This window comes from Oncorhynchus clarkii, chromosome 24 (genome assembly GCF_045791955.1).
Source record: "Oncorhynchus clarkii lewisi isolate Uvic-CL-2024 chromosome 24, UVic_Ocla_1.0, whole genome shotgun sequence".
Lineage (NCBI taxonomy): Eukaryota > Metazoa > Chordata > Actinopteri > Salmoniformes > Salmonidae > Oncorhynchus > Oncorhynchus clarkii.
This window is the reverse complement of record NC_092170.1, coordinates 12509449-12529989: the sequence shown is the minus strand read 5'-3', so window position 1 is coordinate 12529989 and position 20541 is coordinate 12509449. Positions and strand designations below refer to the sequence as shown.

At 44.2% G+C, this 20541-nt stretch overlaps 1 protein-coding gene across 1 annotated transcript in view; it reads right to left on the bottom strand.

The window, feature by feature from the left end:
• The window catches only part of LOC139383040 (PTB-containing, cubilin and LRP1-interacting protein-like), a 37414-nt gene extending 19146 nt beyond the window's left edge, over positions 1 to 18268 (bottom strand). The window contains exons 1-2 of the mRNA XM_071127336.1: positions 18121 to 18268; positions 7168 to 7314 (exon numbers count right to left, since the gene is read on the bottom strand). Coding sequence (XP_070983437.1) covers positions 7168 to 7314; positions 18121 to 18150 — 177 coding nt within the window. The 5' untranslated portion in view covers positions 18151 to 18268. The remainder of the gene's footprint in view (positions 1 to 7167; positions 7315 to 18120) is intronic.
• Between the last annotated feature and the right edge of the window lie 2273 nt (positions 18269 to 20541).

Below are 20541 nucleotides of genomic sequence, written 5' to 3'. Positions count from 1 at the left end.
ATGAAAGGTTAAAAATATATATTAATTGCCCAGGGGCATTGGGATATTTAGACCAGAGGAAAGGGTGCCTCCTACTGGCCCTCCAGCAGTCCTGGTCTCCCAACCAGGACCAACCCTGCTTGGCTTCAGAAGCAAGCCAGCAGTGGGATGCAGGGTGGTATGCATAGCATGGCTTGAGGGTAAGCTAACATTCTAGCTTTAAACTAGCTTAGCCATGCTAGCAGAAAGAGCACATCATGAGCCCACAGTCAGATCTTGTCACTTCTAGCCTTAGTTTTTAGTGTGATGAAGGTATAGGCAGCCATTGTGCCAGCACCTAAGCTAACTGATGGACTGGGGTCCTGTGGCTTTCTGTGAGATTCTATCCACTATCTGTGTTGAAGACTGCTTGTTGTACTGCACTCACCCCTCAACATCTCCCTTCCTTCATAAACTCCTGTTTTTATATCCACTTCTCACATTCAACATTTTTATTGTTCTTTTCATGGACAAAAATACAGAAGTGCTTTGTTCTAACACTTCTCTAAAATTAAGTTAAGTGATGTTGTGAAATGCAAGCAGAGACAGGAAGAGAGATGGTGAGGATAAATAGGATTATAATGCTGAAAAGCTGGACTTGTGGTCAGACTTGGGTTCACAGATACTTTGAGCATTTGCTTGAGTCTGCCTGGAGTGCCAAATAGGCAGGTTTTAATGTTTTTGGACTTTTCTATTGGTTTATTAAAGGGATACTTCAAGATTTTTTTCATGAGGCCCTTTATTTACTTTCCCAGAGTCAGATGAACTCGTGGATACCATTTTTATGTCTCTGCATGCAGTTTGGAGAAAGTTGCTAACTAGCGCAATTGTTAACTAGAGTTAGCGCAATGACGGGAAGTCTATGGAATCTGTTAGCATGTTAGAAGAAACTATAGACTCCCAGTCATTGTGCTGACGCCAGTTAGCATTGGCTGGCGAAACTACCTCTAACTTCCTTCATTCTGGACGCAGACACATAATCTGACTGTGGGGAAGTATATAAAGGGCCTCAAAGCAAACCAGAGTGAATTTTATATCAAAGAGACCAATCTGAGGGAAGCCCTGGCTGAGATCATCACTGCCAATAGAAAGTAGTTAATTTAAAGCAGACATCTGCCTTACACAAACCATCTCACACACTTTGTGACTTCGAAAGTATTCATACCACTTGACATTTTACACATTACAGCCTTATTCTAAAATGGATTAAATAAAATAAACATTTCTGAAGCATTGAAGGTCCCCAAGAACACAGTGGCCTCCATCATTCTTAAATTTGGAATCACCAAGACTCTTCCTAGAGCTGGCCGCCAAGCCAAACTGAGCAATCAGAGGAGAAGGGCATTGGACAGGGAGGTGAAAATATATAAATTAGCCAAAATTTGTGTAGATATGAGGGGGGAAAAAACAATTTAATACATTTCAGAATAAGGCTGTAACGTAACAAAATGTGGAAGAAGTCAAGGGTTCTGGATACTTTCTGAAGGCATTGTACATTAGAATACAAAGTACAAAGCAAAACAAAGGCCTCACTGACAGACACATGATCTATGATCTCACACTCGCTTCTCTCTCGTTTTTACTCTCCCTATCTGTCGAACACAAACACACACTCTAAACACACAATGAACCTTATAAAGCTTGAAAATGTGTCTTGAATGCTTTTTCTTAGAATCACACAGTGAAATAGAGCTATTGTAATATACAGCGACAGGACCGGGACCAGAGAAGAATTTCCCAGAGCTCGAGGGATTCTGTCCCACATAGTACACAGCTCCCCGACTGGCCCAGATGGTTCTAAATCACTGTTCTCAAAAACAACTGAAAACAGACAAAAATCCTCCTTCCCCTCCCTGGGTCTGTCTGCAAAGAGAATACCATTATCCTGGTCTATTATTACATCTCAAGTTGACCAAAGTCTCCAGGGAAGAGGTGCTCTCAAACTTTTCAAAAATGTCCATGAAACCAATTTGCCAGAGTAAAATTACCGTTACCCGAAACAAAATAAATCCAAATGTATACTGAAGAAAACATATTAAAAACACAACATCTAACAATTTCAAAGGTTTTACTGAGTTACAGTTCATATAAGGCAATCAGTCAATTGAAATAAATTCATTAGGCCCTAATCTATGGGTTTCACATGACTGGGAATACAGATATGCATCTGTTGGTCACAGATACTATAAAAACAAAAAAGGTAGGGGCGTGGATCAGAAACCCGGAAACACTTTACACGTTGTGTTTATATTTTTGTTCAGTGTACTGCAAATGTATATATAGTACCAGTCAAAAGTTTGGATACACCTACTCATTCAAGGGTTTTTCTTTATTTGTACTATTTTCTACAGGGGCGCTGTTTCACTCACTTGGATTCTTTGTCCGTTGAGATACAAACTTAAGGGAAATGATGTAAACAAATTGGGTGGGGGTTCACTTTTTTGGGGAAGCCTGGCTTCCCTTGGCAGCCAAGAATATAAGCCACAGAGAGAATGCTAAACGCTAAAGTCCTAAGATCAACTGTCTGTTCAGCAAGGCTGAGACATGGATGACCAGGGGAGAAGTAGAGGGCAGATAAGAGGGCCTGATGAAAGGGCCTGGTGGTGTAACAGACACCATCCTGTCAGACAGACCCCACTGTGACTGGGAAACCAGTGTTTTCCATGGCGTCTTTGACCAATGTGGTCAACTAACCAATTAAACAAAGTCCTTAAGGTAGGGGGAGGGAGGGCTAGTGTAAACAGTGCTAAGGCTGGAGCTTTTAGCTGACGAGCCAGGATGGTGAGCAGCAGAGTACCCAGATCCTCAGAGCACACGTGCACACCTGGCCTCAGCTTTGTCTCCATGGAAACGATGTGCCACTGCTGCCCTCCGCAGCCAGGTCGTTATATAATCAAAGAGATTCAGACCAGAGCCAGGCGATTAGCTCTCGCTTTCTGGATCACATCCAAGTCTCACACACACACTCACAGGGGGTGCTTGTATGGTGCTTTGTTTGGTCTGTGTTCTGTCTCAAAACTGGGAATCCTGAATGGAAAACTCAGCTCCCTCCCAAGCTTTTTACAGAAGCTGAAATAAGGAGCTTTCCTTTTCCTCTCCCTGCTTCTTTACCTGGAGGAGCTGTTGAACTCAGAGCCACCAAGTGCACACACACACACACACACACACACACACACACAAAGAGTGTGAAAGCTTAGATGCCTCCGTGAAGGTAAGTAACACACTGATGCCCCTCTGCAGCTGCTCTGAGTCAAGGTGGTTCCTACCAGTATTGACAGAGTGACAGGGGAGTGATTGAAAGTGGTTGGAATGCGTGTGGACCACAGCTATGGACTCCATGGCAGGGATTGGGATCTGGGTTGTAGAGAGAGCAGGGTAGGGCAAAGAGAGGCCCAATCCCAAATCAACCCCATACCACCCTGGGAACTTATTGAGATCTGAGACGATTGTACAGGTATAAGCAATATGGTAATAACTCCACCTTGCCCTCTGACAGGCTAGTAAGAAGTCCTCCATATTGCTTATTCCTATCCAAGGCTCTGGGGTTGGGAGAGCAGAGAGCAGGGCAGTGTCTGTGCCGAATCACTGATCTACAAATCACCTTAACTAAGGCCCAAATACCTAGGCCTATGTGATCAAGATTAGCAATTGTGTACGTCATCTTGCTCAAACTCATCCCTTCAGACACACAGCGTCTCCAGACAGAGAGAGGCTGTGGGTTGGGAGAGAGGGGAACATTGAGAAATAGCTTTCCATCCCAGCAGCCGTTAGCATTGGCAGGGGGATAGTGGTATTCGGGTTGGGGTGAGTGGGTGGAGGCTAGGGCTGGGAATTGCCAGGGACTTCACGATACGATATTATCACGATACTTAGGTGTTGATATGATATGCATTGCGATTCTCACAATTCTATATTTATTGCAATTCGATACCGTGATTTTATTGTATTTCGATGTTCCAAACCTATTGCTCACCATGTGTCTTCTGCAGAGGGACAAGAGAGCCATGAGAAAATGATCAGCACACACACACCCCTCTGATGTAGCTGTTAGTATTCAAATCCCCACCCCTCTAAAAAGCCCTACTTCTGTAGGTGTGGAAATCGTCTCTCCTCGACTCTGCTTTCCTACATAAACTGAAAGCCCTGGAACAGCATAGAGCCAGGGTGAGTAAGTAAATAAGTTTAAAAAAAGAATCATCTTCTTTTGTAGCTGGCATTCCCTGATAAATAGATGTAGTGGTATCCATGGAAACTAAACCAAGCTCTCTCAAAGCTACCTTGAAAAGACGTCTGAGGCGAGAGGAAAAGGGACTGTGTGTCTGTGCATGCGTGTGTACTACAGACGGTGGGCAGATTGAGACCTTACTAATTCACACGGGACAGTGAGGTCCACTGAGGAGCTCCAACTAATCAGCTTCAACCTCACAGTTCAGCAGAGGACAGAAGTCTGGGAAAAATACAGGCATGCACAAACACCAAGGGCTAGGCTAGCCTGGCACTGCAACACCAACTGGAGACCAAAACCCCAGTCAGTGGATGCATCCCAAATGGCACCCTGTTTCCTTTATAGTGCACTTCTTAGGTAACAGGGAGAATTTGGGATAGAGACTGTCAGTTTCCCATTGGCTGTGCTGAGCCCCAGACCTAAAGACCAAAAGCCCCACTGTTCTCTTCTGTCCTGCCAGAAGGTTATACTGGATGGCTGGTTGGGTTTCAGCAGAACATTTTCGCAGGTGTTCTGGAACAAGTCCTGTTCTGAACGAGATCAGCACCTCTGCACTAAATAGTGTCTGCTATTCTAATCAGTCAGTCATGTGATCTCCATGTGCACCCCTCTTAAAAAGGTACAACCTGACCGGTTCCTTCTACTGGCACATAGCATTGCCACTTCTACTGGCACATAGCATAGCCACTTCTACTGGCACATAGCATAGCCACTTCTACTGGCACATAGCATAGCCACTTCTACTGGCACATAGCATAGCCACTTCTACTGGCACATAGCATAGCCACTTCTACTGGCACATAGCATAGCCACTTCTACTGGCACATAGCATAGCCACTTCTACTGGCACATAGCATAGCCACTTCTACTGGCACATAACATAGCCACTTCTACTGGCACATAGCATAGCCACTTCTACTGGCACATAGCATAGCCACTTCTACTGGCACATAGCATAGCCACTTCTACTGGCACATAGCATAGCCACTTCTACTGGCACATAGCATAGCCACTTCTACTGGCACATAGCATAGCCACTTCTACTGGCACATAGCATAGCCACTTCTACTGGCACATAGCATAGCCACTTCTACTGGCACATAGCATAGCCACTTCTACTGGCACATAGCATAGCCACTTCTACTGGCACATAGCATAGCCACTTCTACTGGCACATAACATAGCCACTTCTACTGGCACATAGCATAGCCACTTCTACTGGCACATAGCATAGCCACTTCTACTGGCACATAGCATAGCCACTTCTACTGGCACATAGCATAGCCACTTCTACTGGCACATAGCATAGCCACTTCTACTGGCACATAGCATAGCCACTTCTACTGGCACATAACATAGCCACTTCTACTGGCACATAACATAGCCACTTCTACTGGCACATAGCATAGCCACTTCTACTGGCACATAACATAGCCACTTCTACTGGCACATAGCATAGCCACTTCTACTGTCACATAACATAGCCACTTCTACTGGCACATAGCATAGCCACTTCTACTGGCACATAGCATAGCCACTTCTACTGGCACATAACATAGCCACTTCTACTGGCACATAGCATAGCCACTTCTACTGGCACATAACATAGCCACTTCTACTGGCACATAGCATAGCCACTTCTACTGGCACATAGCATAGCCACTTCTACTGGCACATAGCATAGCCACTTCTACTGGCACATAACATAGCCACTTCTACTGGCACATAACATAGCCACTTCTACTGTCACATAACATAGCCACTTCTACTGGCACATAACATAGCCACTTCTACTGGCACATAGCATAGCCACTTCTACTGGCACATAGCATAGCCACTTCTACTGGCACATAGCATAGCCACTTCTACTGGCACATAGCATAGCCACTTCTACTGGCACATAGCATAGCCACTTCTACTGGCACATAGCATAGCCACTTCTACTGGCACATAGCATAGCCACTTCTACTGGCACATAGCATAGCCACTTCTACTGGCACATAACATAGCCACTTCTACTGGCACATAACATAGCCACTTCTACTGGCACATAGCATAGCCACTTCTACTGGCACATAACATAGCCACTTCTACTGGCACATAGCATAGCCACTTCTACTGGCACATAGCATAGCCACTTCTACTGGCACATAGCATAGCCACTTCTACTGGCACATAACATAGCCACTTCTACTGGCACATAACATAGCCACTTCTACTGGCACATAACATAGCCACTTCTACTGGCACATAACATAGCCACTTCTACTGGCACATAGCATAGCCACTTCTACTGGCACATAGCATAGCCACTTCTACTGGCACATAACATAGCCAGTCACTCAAAATGAATAGCGCTTCATTGTCCATTGTGGAACGTCAAGTTGTCTTTTGGTCGTCTGTGTTGTGTGTTGTGATTGAATGAGTTAGATCATAAGTGAGCCAGTGGTTTGGTGTGTGTTTATATTCAAAGCATTTTCCAAATGAGCTGATATGAAAGCCTTAACAAGCCTGCCAAACATCTCCCACCATCTCACCCACACAACTGGAAGTTGCCTTAGTTACAGCCAACATAACACCCTGTGCCCCTACCCCAGTCTCCTGGGTTCCCCCCTGTGCACACACAGGGAAGTGTTGTCTGTAATAACAGAACATGTTTCTCTCCTGCTTTTTCAACCTGCAGGACTGTTTATGTTTGTTTTAGGTTGAACACAGAGAATAGACTGACTCAGGCAGCTCGCAGGATAAATATCTAAATTAGACAGTTATCACAGCTAGGCAAACACACACACTGATAGAAGACGTGTGCCCATAACACACACCTACAATGTGTGCCAGGATTACAGTTCTAACACAAGCCAATTGTTCTCACCAGTGATACACAACAATGAAACACACATAACAGTGTGTGTGTGTGTGTGTACCTTGTAGCCGTTCTGGGTGCTTTTCTTCATGAGCGGCGTGGTAGAGCACAACTCGATGGCCTCCGGCTCATGGAATATCACTGTGGGCATAGGCTCCTTCCTCAGTGTCAGAACGTTCAGCTTGGTCTTCAGCATCGTCTGGAAGTGCTGGGGGAGATAAAGTCATGGTCAATCAATCAACCAATCAAGAAATCAACCAATATGCCCATCCATCCATCCATCCACCCACCCATCCATCTACCCACACACCCGTCCGTCCATCCACCCTTACATTAAATCTATCGATCCATCCATCAACATTTGTGGACATAGAGCAACACAGAAAGATAAAAAATGTCACAAATCATAAAATCACAAAGTATCACGTCAGATTGGGACCTAAACACAAGCTAGCAAGCATCTGAGAGAGAATGGTAGACTGACTGACAGAGACTGACTGACAGAGACTGACTGACAGAGAGACTGACTGACAGAGAGACTGACTGACAGAGAGACTGACTGACAGAGCATATGGGGAGCTGTTACAGGTTAATAGTGTTGCACTATATAGTATAAAACACTGTTGTAGTAGTACATGAAACGCATGACACTAATATGTTATTGATGAATAAAATGTTAGATTAATAGATCACATTCTTAGTTCCCACAAGTACTTTCTATTCTGCTGAAGTTGTGTGAGTCATGATTTCATTAGCCTGCTCGGTTTTGTTTAGGCTTTTCAAGGAAACCCAGAAATTCCACAATCCCATTCCCTGCCTCTGTGGGCCGGAGACCAGAATGAACATATGGTTCTGGTCGGCCTTACAAAACCCCAGATTCCAGTTTGAGACGAGGCGGCAAGGCTCTCATGTCCTGTTCTGATGGACACTTCACACGCAGAGAGTGAGAGTGAGAAACAGAGAAATAGAGAGTGAGAAGGTCCCTCATCTGTTGTCCACATTTCAGCTGAAGAACAGGAGAGGAGGGATTGTCACCCCAAACCAGAGTAAAGCCACTGTGACCCCCCATCTAAAACCAAGCACCAGTAGTGCTACAGTTACAACCCATCCTCCTACATTACCCCACTATATCTCCATCATACAACCCATCCTCCTACATTACCCCACTACATCTCCATCATACAACATTACCCCACTACATCTCCATCATACAACCCATCCTCCTACATTACCCCACTACATCTCCATCATACAACATTACCCACTACATTTCCATCATACAACCCATCCTCCTACATTACCCCACTACATCTCCATCATACAACCCATCCTCCTACATTACCCCACTACATCTCCATCATACAACCCATCCTCCTACATTACCCCACTACATCTCCATCATACAACCCATCCTCCTACATTACCCCACTACATCTCCATCATACAACCCATCCTCCTACATTACCCCACTACATCTCCATCATACAACCCATCCTCCTACATTACCCCACTACATCTCCATCATACAACATTACCCACTACATTTCCATCATACAACCCATCCTCCTACATTACCCCACTACATCTCCATCATACAACCCATCCTCCCACATTACCCCACTACATCTCCATCATACAACCCATCCTCCTACATTACCCCACTACATCTCCATCATACAACCCATCCTCCTACATTACCCCACTACATCTCCACCATACAACTCATCCTCCTACATTACCCCACTACATCTCCATCATACACCCCATCCTCCTACATTACCCCACTACATCTCCATCATACAACCCATCCTCCTACATTACCCCACTACATTTCCATCATACAACCCATCCTCCTACATTACCCCACTACATCTCCATCATACAACCCATCCTCCTACATTACCCCACTACATCTCCATCATACAACCCATCCTCCTACATTACCCCACTACATCTCCATCATACAACCCATCCTCCTACATTACCCCACTACATCTCCATCATACAACCCATCCTCCTACATTACCCCACTACATCTCCATCATACAACATTACCCACTACATTTCCATCATACAACCCATCCTCCTACATTACCCCACTACATCTCCATCATACAACCCATCCTCCCACATTACCCCACTACATCTCCATCATACAACCCATCCTCCTACATTACCCCACTACATCTCCATCATACAACCCATCCTCCTACATTACCCCACTACATCTCCACCATACAACTCATCCTCCTACATTACCCCACTACATCTCCATCATACACCCCATCCTCCTACATTACCCCACTACATCTCCATCATACAACCCATCCTCCTACATTACCCCACTACATCTCCATCATACAACCCATCCTCCTACATTACCCCACTACATCTCCATCATACACCCCATCCTCCTACATTACCCCACTACATCTCCATCATACAACATTACCCCACTACATTTCCATCATACAACCCATCCTCCCACATTACCCCACTACATCTCCAGCATACAACATTACCTCACTACATCTCCATCATACAACATTACCCCACTACATCTCCATCATACAACCCATCCTCCTACATTACCCCACTACATCTCCATCATACAACATTACCTCACTACATCTCCATCATACAACATTACCCCACTACATCTCCATCATACAACCCATCCTCCTACATTACCCCACTACATCTCCATCATACAACCTATCCTCCTACATTACCCCATTACATCTCCATCATACAACATTACCCCACTACATCTCCATCATACAACCCATCCTCCCACATTACCCCACTACATCTCCATCATACAACCCATCCTCCCACATTACCCCACTACATCTCCATCATACAACCCATCATCCTACATTACCCCACTACATCTCCATCATACAACCCATCCTCCCACATTACCCCACTACATCTCCATCATACAACATTACCTCACTACATCTCCATCATCCTACATTACTCCACTACATCTCCATCATACAACCCAAACTCCACCTGTGGACCAGACAAGGAGGAAAGATGATGAGGAGAGAAAAACAGGAGAAAAGAAGAACAGAGTAAAAGAGAAGCGGCGGAGAGGCAGTTTTGAAACTAAAGCCACATGTGCGTAAACGCTCGCTGACCTCCGCGTCAGAACTTTATGGCTTCCTGACAGTGCTCCACATTCCTGTGGTCGGATCGGAAGGCGGAGGGCTCACACTGGCACCGCGCGGAATAAAACTGGAATTCTATTCAGAATATTTTCACTGTATTTTCCTTATTTTATTATTCCTCTGAATAAAAAAAATTGCCTCATCGAGTTACGAATATTGTAGATTCTATTTGGGTTGGGGAGTGTCTGGTTCTGGATCCAAGGAATTGATATTGATATGCTCCTCGGATACCCAATACCGGTCGGTCGGTCGCACGCACGCACGGCTGTCTGTAGTCTGCTCCTCATCTAGCCCATTCACTGAAATCTTTAGATGCATTTCATACTCTGTGTTTTAAAAAAAAGGTATGCCACATTCTCAATAACAGCCTGAGATTTTACTTGTAAAATGGTATACATTTCACGCATGAGCGAGGCATGTGACTTTTCCAAAATAACTTTGGACTGAATGTTATGGATTGTGAGAGAGCATTTGAAAATAGAGGGGAGTAGACATTTTACACTGTTTGGAAGTGACCATTCTGGAGTGAGAGAAGGGGGATTCTATAGCTCTGTGAGAGATAAGAGGAGAGACGGTAGAGGGATTTTTCTGCCATTGAAATCCTTAGGCGGTCTTGCTGATACAGGGGGAAAAAAACCTGCTTGTTGTTGAAAAAAGTCCAACTAACACACTCACACACCACAAAGTAAAAGCATGAAATGACAGAATGTACACACTGTTCCATTTTTAGTCCTTACCCGACAAGATTACATTGACAAACACTAAACAGCGTTCAGGTAGACCTAGATTGCCTCTGGAGTGTGTGCGCGTATTTGCGCGTGTCAACCGTGATACGTGTCTGTGCACACAAGCGTGTATATGCACGTACGTGTGTGTGTGTGTGAGCGCGCTTCGACCGTGTGATTATGTGTGTGTGTGTAGTTTGCAGGTCATAGATGGTATGGTACACTCCCAGCCCTCAGGGAGCATCCTGTTGGAGTAGACAGGCTCTCAGGTCAATCATAGCATAAGCCACAGTACAACGACCCACTGAAAACGGCTGAGACACAGAACATAGGGGTCATACATAGGCTTGGCAGTTATACCGTACACCGGGATATTTGGAAACAGGCACAGGACGGTTTTTCCAATACCGTCAAAGGGACTTATTGAACTTAGTATTGTAAAAACCTGCAGATTTAAATAGAGATAAATATTGTGTTTGTCATTTCTCCGGTCAGATCAGGTTTCATAAAGAAGCTTCTACTCCCCAGTCACATGGTGTTTGTTTGCAACAACGAGAGGCCGGAGCCTTGTGGGTCTCTCACCGTTATGCAGCACGCGCCAGGTGATCTAGTTACAGTATTGAATTCACAACTAACTGTTTGCCAGATAGATATAACTATTAAGTTAACTTTTTAAATTGTGCTAAATGTTCTGCAGTTGTGCATTTTACTTGTACTTGTTAGCATTGCTAAGCTTCAGATCTCAGGGGCTCAGTGGGGTTTAAAAATAGTGGCCCTTGTGTTCAGTACCAGTATGACCGAAAATCACAGAATGTTACAAGGTCGATAATTTGGTATGACAATCTGGATACCGCCCAAGCCTAGTCATAGAAACATACATACCACCTTATTCAAACACCTAAACGGACTGATATACAGTACACCATTGCAAACACTAGTCTGTAACATCCACATATAGAATTCAATAGAACTGCCCCCAAATGTTCTACTGGATACAAACAAAGATTCTCACTCACACACACACACACACACACACACACACACACACACACACACACACACACACACACACACACACACACAAGATAAAAGAGCAGAGTGGAGCAGACTAACAGATGTTTGAGAGCAGGGCTGGTGTGTGTTGGCGTCAGGGTGAGACAGTGGGCCATCTCAACCTGGTCTCAGACTGCTATCAGACCAGCTCTCTCTCTGGCTGGCTGGCTAGACGTTCACATAAACCAACATCAGCCTTGGCCTCTCAACTCACTCTGACAAACACACGCACGACAACACACACAACTCACTACGACACACACACAAACATTCTTACTCCATCTGCGGTCTTACTGAGGCATTAACAACAGACGGAGCAGTGGAGGACAGGTAGTCAGGAAGCCGCCCACACCCATCCAGTGGTTGGCTCCCGAACCACAAGTGGGACCCCTCTACCTCAGCATAGTACGAGCCAGCCGTATCACCCTGGTCCTGCCAGACTGTTTAACGGCCTCCGCCTCTGATCCGGGACCAGTTTATGAGTAGAACCACTGCGTTTCACAAGCATCTGAGAGAGCTAAATCCAGAGAGGACCGTGGGAGGTCCTGCGCCCTGATTGGTGGCTTGGTTCTGTGGGAGGTGGGCTGCCGTTGCTCTGATTGGTCGCTCAACGGTGTTGTGGGAGGTGGATATTGACAGAAGCCAACCACAGACCCCAGCTGGTGGTGGCTGTATCTCCGGCTGGCCGTAAAAACATTGTCAACTTTCTGACGCAAATGACCCCAGTTAACCCGTCCCCACATATAAATTTTGTGTCATAATGCATTGTCATTTTGGAGTCACTTTTATTGTAAATAAGAATAGAATATGATTCTAAACACTTCTACATGGATGTGGATGCTACCATGATTACGAATAATCTAGAATGAATCGTGAATAATGATGAGAAAGTTAGACGCGCAAATACTGTTTCATACCCCCCCCCCAAAAAAAATGCGAACCTCCCCTATTGTTGTAATGGTGAAAATGTAGCATGCCTTGGGGATAGGATATATCTTTCTTTCTTTTTTCACAACTTCTTCCTTCTAGCAGAACAGAGGCCTGACCAACCCAACCTTCACCACAGCAGCCCCAGAAGACAGACCTAACGGTGCTTCTGACCATGAGTGACCTCAAACAGGCCCGGAGGCTGAACACATTTCTGCAGTGTCAGGATAGGACGTTTTGTCTGCTCAGCCAGTTTCCCATATCAAAGAAATGGGAATGTAGTCCATGTAGAAAATGTCAACTATGAAAGCACTGGGTGCTGAGTAAGAGAAACATATATAAATTGGGAGATGGTTGTGAGGGAAGTGTGTGTGTGAGCAGAGACCGGGACGGCAAACATTGTGAAATCGGTTGAAAATCTCTGAGCGATGCCAGGGAGACAGAGGGCTCTTGAAACTGATTCTTCAGGGGGACGTGTTAGGTGAGGAATGGGAGGATGGAGGAAGAGTAGAAGAGGAAGTAGACAATGCTGCATGATGCATCCTTTGTTGCAAAATAGAAGTCTAACATTGGACACAAATATGTCTCAACATTTTAAGCTGTTGGTACCACGGAAGCCATTTTGTAGACACAAACACGATGTCATGTTGTTAATGTTTCCATCATCCCTCTCTCCGTCTGACACATATAGTAGATTCTTAATACCAGCCTGAAAATGTGTCTACTCTAACATTGGCTCATATCTCTTCTTCCTGCTCTGACATGAGATGAGAAAATGCAGCAAGACACTGGACGTTACCATGGCAACAGAAGAGAGAGGGAAGAAAAGGAAGGAGGATACCATGGTAACGATGAGAAAAACAGCCAAATTCAACATTATCGGATGTATAGGATGCATGACGCAACTCTACTAGAACAGGATTGTTCCAGAACAGGAATAAAGGACAACATAGTCAAAGGGATTAGAGTGACTGATCAGTGCAGCAGCAAGCGATCAAGCATCACCATGGCAACAGTACAGTGGCAAGTAGCTGAGAGAACCAAAAATGGCCGTCACTAACTAGGCCTCCTTTTTACCAGAATCTTCCTTCTTACTGTGTCTCTTCATATCATTCAGATAAAGAACTAAACGACAACTAAGCATCGTGAGAGGCACAGTTAACTGTCATTCCGCCTGGTATTCCATCCATGGGAGTCACATGACAAGGGAAATTAGTGTGCAGGCAGCTAAGCAGCGAGCTGGAACAGCCCCATTACCATGTGATAAATGGCTCTCCCTCAGAACCATACGTCATTTCAGCACTTTCCCCCAGGGACGTGATTGATCACAGGGCTGTGGTATGGAGAGCTGAGACCCACCAATCTGGGATCAGTAGGCTGGGACAGGCTCCGTCAGTCAACCCAGCGTATGGAGTATGGAGATCAGCACCAGAACACATGAAGGCCAGGCCACGCTGTTGGTACCTCTAGGCTGCAATGAACAGATCAGGGAAGGCCAGACTGAATCTGAGAAACCAACCTGAGCCTCCAAAAATATTTTTGAGAAATGCTTGAATGGGCACTTTTGTCACATTACGCCGGCATTGTGACCAAAAGTTGAAGAGGGTTAAGCACTTCAGAGGCCCCTATGAGGATGAAATAATGTTTTTAACAGTCTGTACATTAATGTAGGCAAACATAATTGTGCAGAAGTATGGAGGTTATGTGTATAGGTCCTTATGTATATCAGAACCTGTGATGGGAATAAATTGGTCCTTTCTGGTCTGGTGGCTGGTGTAAGGTGTAATTACTCAATTACAATGTGATAAACATTCACCTCTTAAAGTGGTAGTATTTCAAGGCGTGGAGTTGTAAAATATGTAGATAGTATCACTTCAAACTATTTACCCAAGTTTACTACGAGATTCAATCTTCTTGATGCCAGGGCAAGCACTGTGAGGGGGATTGTGCAAGTTAATTTGGCAAAGTAGTCCACGCAACATCTGGATATCATTAGAGGAGACGTGAAGCCAGTCTCAGTGCCCCTGAAGATCAAAATACGTGTCATTAAACCATTTTTTCACCACTTCCAAACAGCTCAGAGAATCCGTGGTAATTACTTGAATTGTAGTGATTAATGACACCACGGTTTGCTCTGTGGGACTAGACTATAAAGGCAGGGTTCCCTAACTGGTGGCCTGCAGGCTGAATATTATAATATTTGGCCCCCCAAGTTCTGACCCCCCCCAAAAAAGTTGTATTTTTTTTATTATTTTTTTTATTTTTTATTGTTGGACATAAAAGACGGTAAAAACGCCAGCAAATCAGGTCCAAGTGACTTTAATTTGGGAAATCTGTTCCAAAGTATTCCCAAGCATAATAGACACATACAGCGCATTCGGAAAGTATTCAGGCCCCTTCACTTTTTCCACAATCTGTTACGTTATAGCCTGATTGGTGGAGTGCTGCAGAGATGGTTGTCCTCCTGGAAGGTTCTCCCATCTTCACAGAGGAACTCTGGAGCTCTGCCAGAGTGACCATCGGGTTCTTGGTCACCTCTCTAACCAAGGCCCTTCTCTCTTGATTGCTCAGTTTGGCCAGGCGGCCAGCTCTAGGAAGAGTCTTGGTGGTTCCAAACTTCTTCCATTTAAGAGGCCACTATGTTCTTGGAGACCTTAATGCTGCAGAAATATTTGGTACCCTTCCCCAGATCTGTGCCTCGACACAATCCTGTCTCGGAGCTTTACGGACAATTCCTTCAACCACTTGGCTTGGTTTTTGCTCTGACATGCACTGTTAACTGTGGGACCTTATAAGAGCAGACCTTGAAAATTCTAGCCCCTTGGCTGCTGCCATAGAAGTGCCCATCCAAGAAGGCTAAAGGTCATTGTCCACAGATAAAATGACGTCAAATCCCTTTATATGTACAGTAGCTTTGATTGGACTGATCATGTCAACATCATACTTTGACAATCTTAGCTAGCAGTCATCATCGTGAATCAAATCGACAATCTACTGGAAAATCCTTTTTAATTCTTGTCATATGAAGAGAAATTATAGATAAAACGAATCGGTGCTCATCGGCAATTGGATATAAACATTACAAACAAGTTGGAAATCACATATTCAACGAGTGGTTTGGAAGGAATCACTGACAGTGGCTGTGTGGCCCCACATCTGGGATTAAGGAGCTCTTTTCCAAATTTAAAATGAGAAAATGTCAACATTGGGCGTGCTATCAATGAACCATGATTTGTGCCGTAGTCAAAACAACTGATAACTCGGAGGACCGCCGCACCACCTTTCTATTCAAGTCAATCAAATGTATTTATAAAGCCCTTCTTACGTCATCTGATGTCACAAAGTGCTGTACAGAAACCAAGCCTGAAAACCCAAACAGCAAGCAATGCAGGTGTAGAAGCAAGATTAGCCGAGCACAACAATGTGAGTCCAAAAATGTATTGTATGCAGCTTCATAAATGATGTAATATGCCAGGGAGATATGTATACTGTAGCTAAGACAGTAATACTAAGTGTATGTTGTGGAGTAAAATGTTAGTAGCCCATGTGCCTCACCCTAATAATTTGGTATATTTACCGCTATTATTTTTGCCTACTGTTCTGACTGTTTTACTGTAGCCTATAACCTGTTTTAGAGAAATGTAATCGTCAAATATTGTAGGAGCTTTCATTGTCTGCTTTTATGCCCCTTTATTCATCCTACGGTTCTGACTTGGTGTACAGGGAGAGCACTGTTAGAACGGCCCATGTTCTGAATTCTGTCGCTGTACATTTCAAAAGTTATATTGACTAACGTCCATCCTAGCTCGGTTCGTGTATTAATCAAAACTACGGATTGCCTCTTATCCGCTTGTCGTCCCCTTATGCCATAGTTTGTACATCTCAATTGTCATTAGAAACCACATTTGCTTAAGCAAGTCAACCATATCAGCTATGTTTTTTTAAAGGCAGTAAATGAGGCTGAACGAACTGTTTCGCTGCCAGACAAGACTCCACTGGTAGCCAGGTGTAGCAGTTGAGCTAGCTTTATGTAGGCCCTAACAGTTTGTGGGCACCATTTGTCACCGTTAAAGTGCAACTAATGTATTGTTTAGTGCTGTGTAGTGGCTTTGCTGGCATGCATTCCACTTTTCTTCTTTTTTTTTGCCCCACCAAGATTTACATGCTAAAATCGGCAGTGCTTATGTATAAAGGTATTTCTGTTTTTTATATATATTTGTGTACATTCAATTTTTATAAACGGTTTTCGCTTTGCCATAATGAGGTATTGTGTATAGATTGATGAGTCGCTCCAGAGTGGCGCAGCGGTCTAAGGCACTGTATCTCAGTGCTAGAGGAGTCACTACAGACCCTGGTTTCGATTCTAGGCTGTATCACAACCGGCCGTGATTGGTAGTCCCATAGTACAAACTATGGCATATTATGTGAATGTGATCCTATACAAATGTAAGCAAGTTTTGAAATGATTATGTTTTAATCAAATATTGTATCTGTTTGGGCTTCTATCGGTCAATTTGCAGTCTACAAATATTTTGTAATTACGTTCTTGCCCCCTGACCCTCCGCTCAAGGCCAGCGGCTGAATCTAGTTGATGATCCCTACTATAGGGTGATCCATGGCCTCTGCAACATTACTCAAACTAAAAAACAGATTGACAGAAATGGGGTCCAGCAAGTAGATGTTACACAATATAGCACATTCTCAGAATGGTTTATCATGATGAAAAGGGGAAGGCCATAATTCAAGCGGAGTTCCAGTAGTCTGATAAACCTATAGTTTACACTGTAACCTAGCAGGCTTGCGTAACGTGTATGAACGCGATACAACGTAGCCTAGAACTAGTTGGGTAATGGGGCTACTCGGGGGAGGAGGCAACACGAAAGAGAGAGGGTTTGAATTCAGAGAAACGAGCATACCATCGCGCAGGCGGCCACCTGCGTAATAAAACAATAATTTCTGCAATGATAGGACTGAAACACACAACACATCCGAAGAAGACTGTTTTGCATCTAAGCAAAAAAACACAGAGATCAGGCTAATATGCACGATGGGTTTTCATACCGTTAAACATCAGACAGACAGACATTAATATCCCTAAAAATGCGCTGGTCTGGAATACTAATCAATCCATACCTGCAATCGCTCTGTCGCTGGCTGCCACATTTTAGAATAATCAAAGGTTTTCGTCTCTACTGAAGCTGGTTATTCTCTGTGTAGTCCAGCTCACATCTGCTCGTTCTCGGGGCTTGCTTCTTCTCTTCTGCAATCTGGAGAAACAGACAGTGAATTCCAATGAAGCGTGATGAAGCTCCGCCTGCGAGCAGTTCCGAGACTGGTCTGCAGGGGGCGGTAGCGACAGCAGCAAGTAACGACAGGACGAGCCCTATTGCAAGCCAGAGAACACAGAGAACAGAAACAAACTATCCTGCTGGAATTTCGCTAAATAATTCCATTGACTGCATATTAAAGGCTCACATAAAAATATTGCTAGTATTTCAAGCATTTTTGGTCAGTGTTACTCCACAGCTTGGTTTACTAATTGCTGTGTCCTGTTATGGTTTGCCCAAACGGTCATGGTTTTGATGGTTGATGGCGCACTTCTACATTCCAGCCTTCTGGCTCCAGTGAAATGGCTCCATCAGATCTAGCCATGACTCAGTTTATAGGAGCTATGCCCACCAATGGATCCCTACGGAGGCCAAACAGTGCCCGTGACCCTGTAGGTCAAGGAAAGGGGAAAGGGGGTAGAGGTCAACGAAAGTCCCCCACTCAGACTGCAGTGTAGGGTGAAACTCATCAATAACCACTGGTTCCTCTCATCTCATCTGTGTGTGTGTGTGTGTGTGTGTGTGTGTGTGTGTGTGTGTGTGTGTGTGTGTGTGTGTGTGTGTGTGTGTGTGTGTGTGTGTGTGCGTGCGTGCGTGCGTGCGTGCGTGTGTGTGTGTCCATGCGCACATGTGTGTGTCCGTGTATGCATACGTGTGTGTGGCCCTGGGTGTATTTGTGTGTGTGTGTGTCCGTGTGTGTGTTTTTAGGTGCGGCGAGTGTCGAGACAACACCACAGCTAGCCTGTATTTACAGATGTTTACTCTAGGAACATCTGGATCAAGCAGGAAGTCACCAAGGCCACACAGGGCTAACAACATATGTATTTCCCACTGCTGGCATGTGGTCTGGAGAAACAAGGCATGGAGAGAGTGTCTATTAGTGGAAACATGTTGACCATTGTCCCATTGTAGTGGGTGTTGAGTTAATCCTGAAAACTGTCTGGCCAGTGTTGTTGAGGTCATATAGTGTCCGTTGTGTCTTTTGGTGGCTTGATGATAGATAACGCCAGTGCTGACAAAACCTCTGGTTTTTACCTGTTTTTTCTTCAGTTGATAAGATTGATAAGGTTCTCAGGAGTTGTGAAATGCACAATATTGATATGAAATAATTTTGAGTTGGTTTTCAAAGTACTAGTCTAAGTGAGGCGAGGTCTTAGTATTTCACTTAGTCTTGTGCTTTGTCCAAAAAGTTTACTTAGTCTTGTGCTTTGTCCAAAAAGAGTACTTAGTCTTGTGCTTTGTCCAAAAAGTTTACTTAGTCTTGTGCTTTGTCCAAAAAGAGTACTTAGCCTTGTGCTTTGTCCAAAAAGTTTACTTAGTCTTGTGCTTTGTCCAAAAAGAGTACTTAGTCTTGTGCTTTGTCCAAAAAGAGTACTTAGTCTTGTGCTTTGTCCAAAAAGAGTACTTAGTCTTGTGCTTTGTCCAAAAAGTTTACTTAGTCTTGTGCTTTGTCCAAAAAGAGTACTTAGTCTTGTGCTTTGTCCAAAAAGAGTACTTAGTCTTGTGCTTTGTCCAAAAAGAGTACTTAGTCTTGTGCTTTGTCCAAAAAGTTTACTTAGTCTTGTGCTTTGTCCAAAAAGAGTACTTAGTCTTGTGCTTTGTCCAAAAAGAGTACTTAGTCTTGTGCTTTGTCCAAAAAGAGTACTTAGTCTTGTGCTTTGTCCAAAAAGAGTACTTAGTCTTGTGCTTTGTCCAAAAAGAGTACTTAGTCTTGTGCTTTGTCCAAAAAGAGTACTTAGTCTTGTGCTTTGTCCAAAAAGAGTACTTAGTCTTGTGCTTTGTCTAAAAAGAGTACTTAGCCTTGTGCTTTGTCCAAAAAGAGTACTTAGTCTTGTGCTTTGTCCAAAAAGAGTACTTAGTCTTGTGCTTTGTCCAAAAAGAGTACTTAGTCTTGTGCTTTGTCCAAAAAGAGTACTTAGTCTTGTGCTTTGGAGGTTATCCAAATCCAGTTGTCATGTCGTGATAAATCATCTTTGCGACTTCAGTATTATTTTCCCAGTTCAAGGGTATTGAGATCTAATTGCTAAGATTTTGGTCACAAAACTCAAGAGACGCTGTTGGAGCTGGATTGGACATGTTCTAAGAAGATATGCAAATTCCATTCCAAGGTTAGCTGTCCATTGGACTCCAGAAGACACACAGAAGAAAGGCCCAAGACAACATGGAGAACAATGAACAGTAGACACCAGTAGAGCTGGAGCACCGCGGAGAAGATGGCCAAAGACCG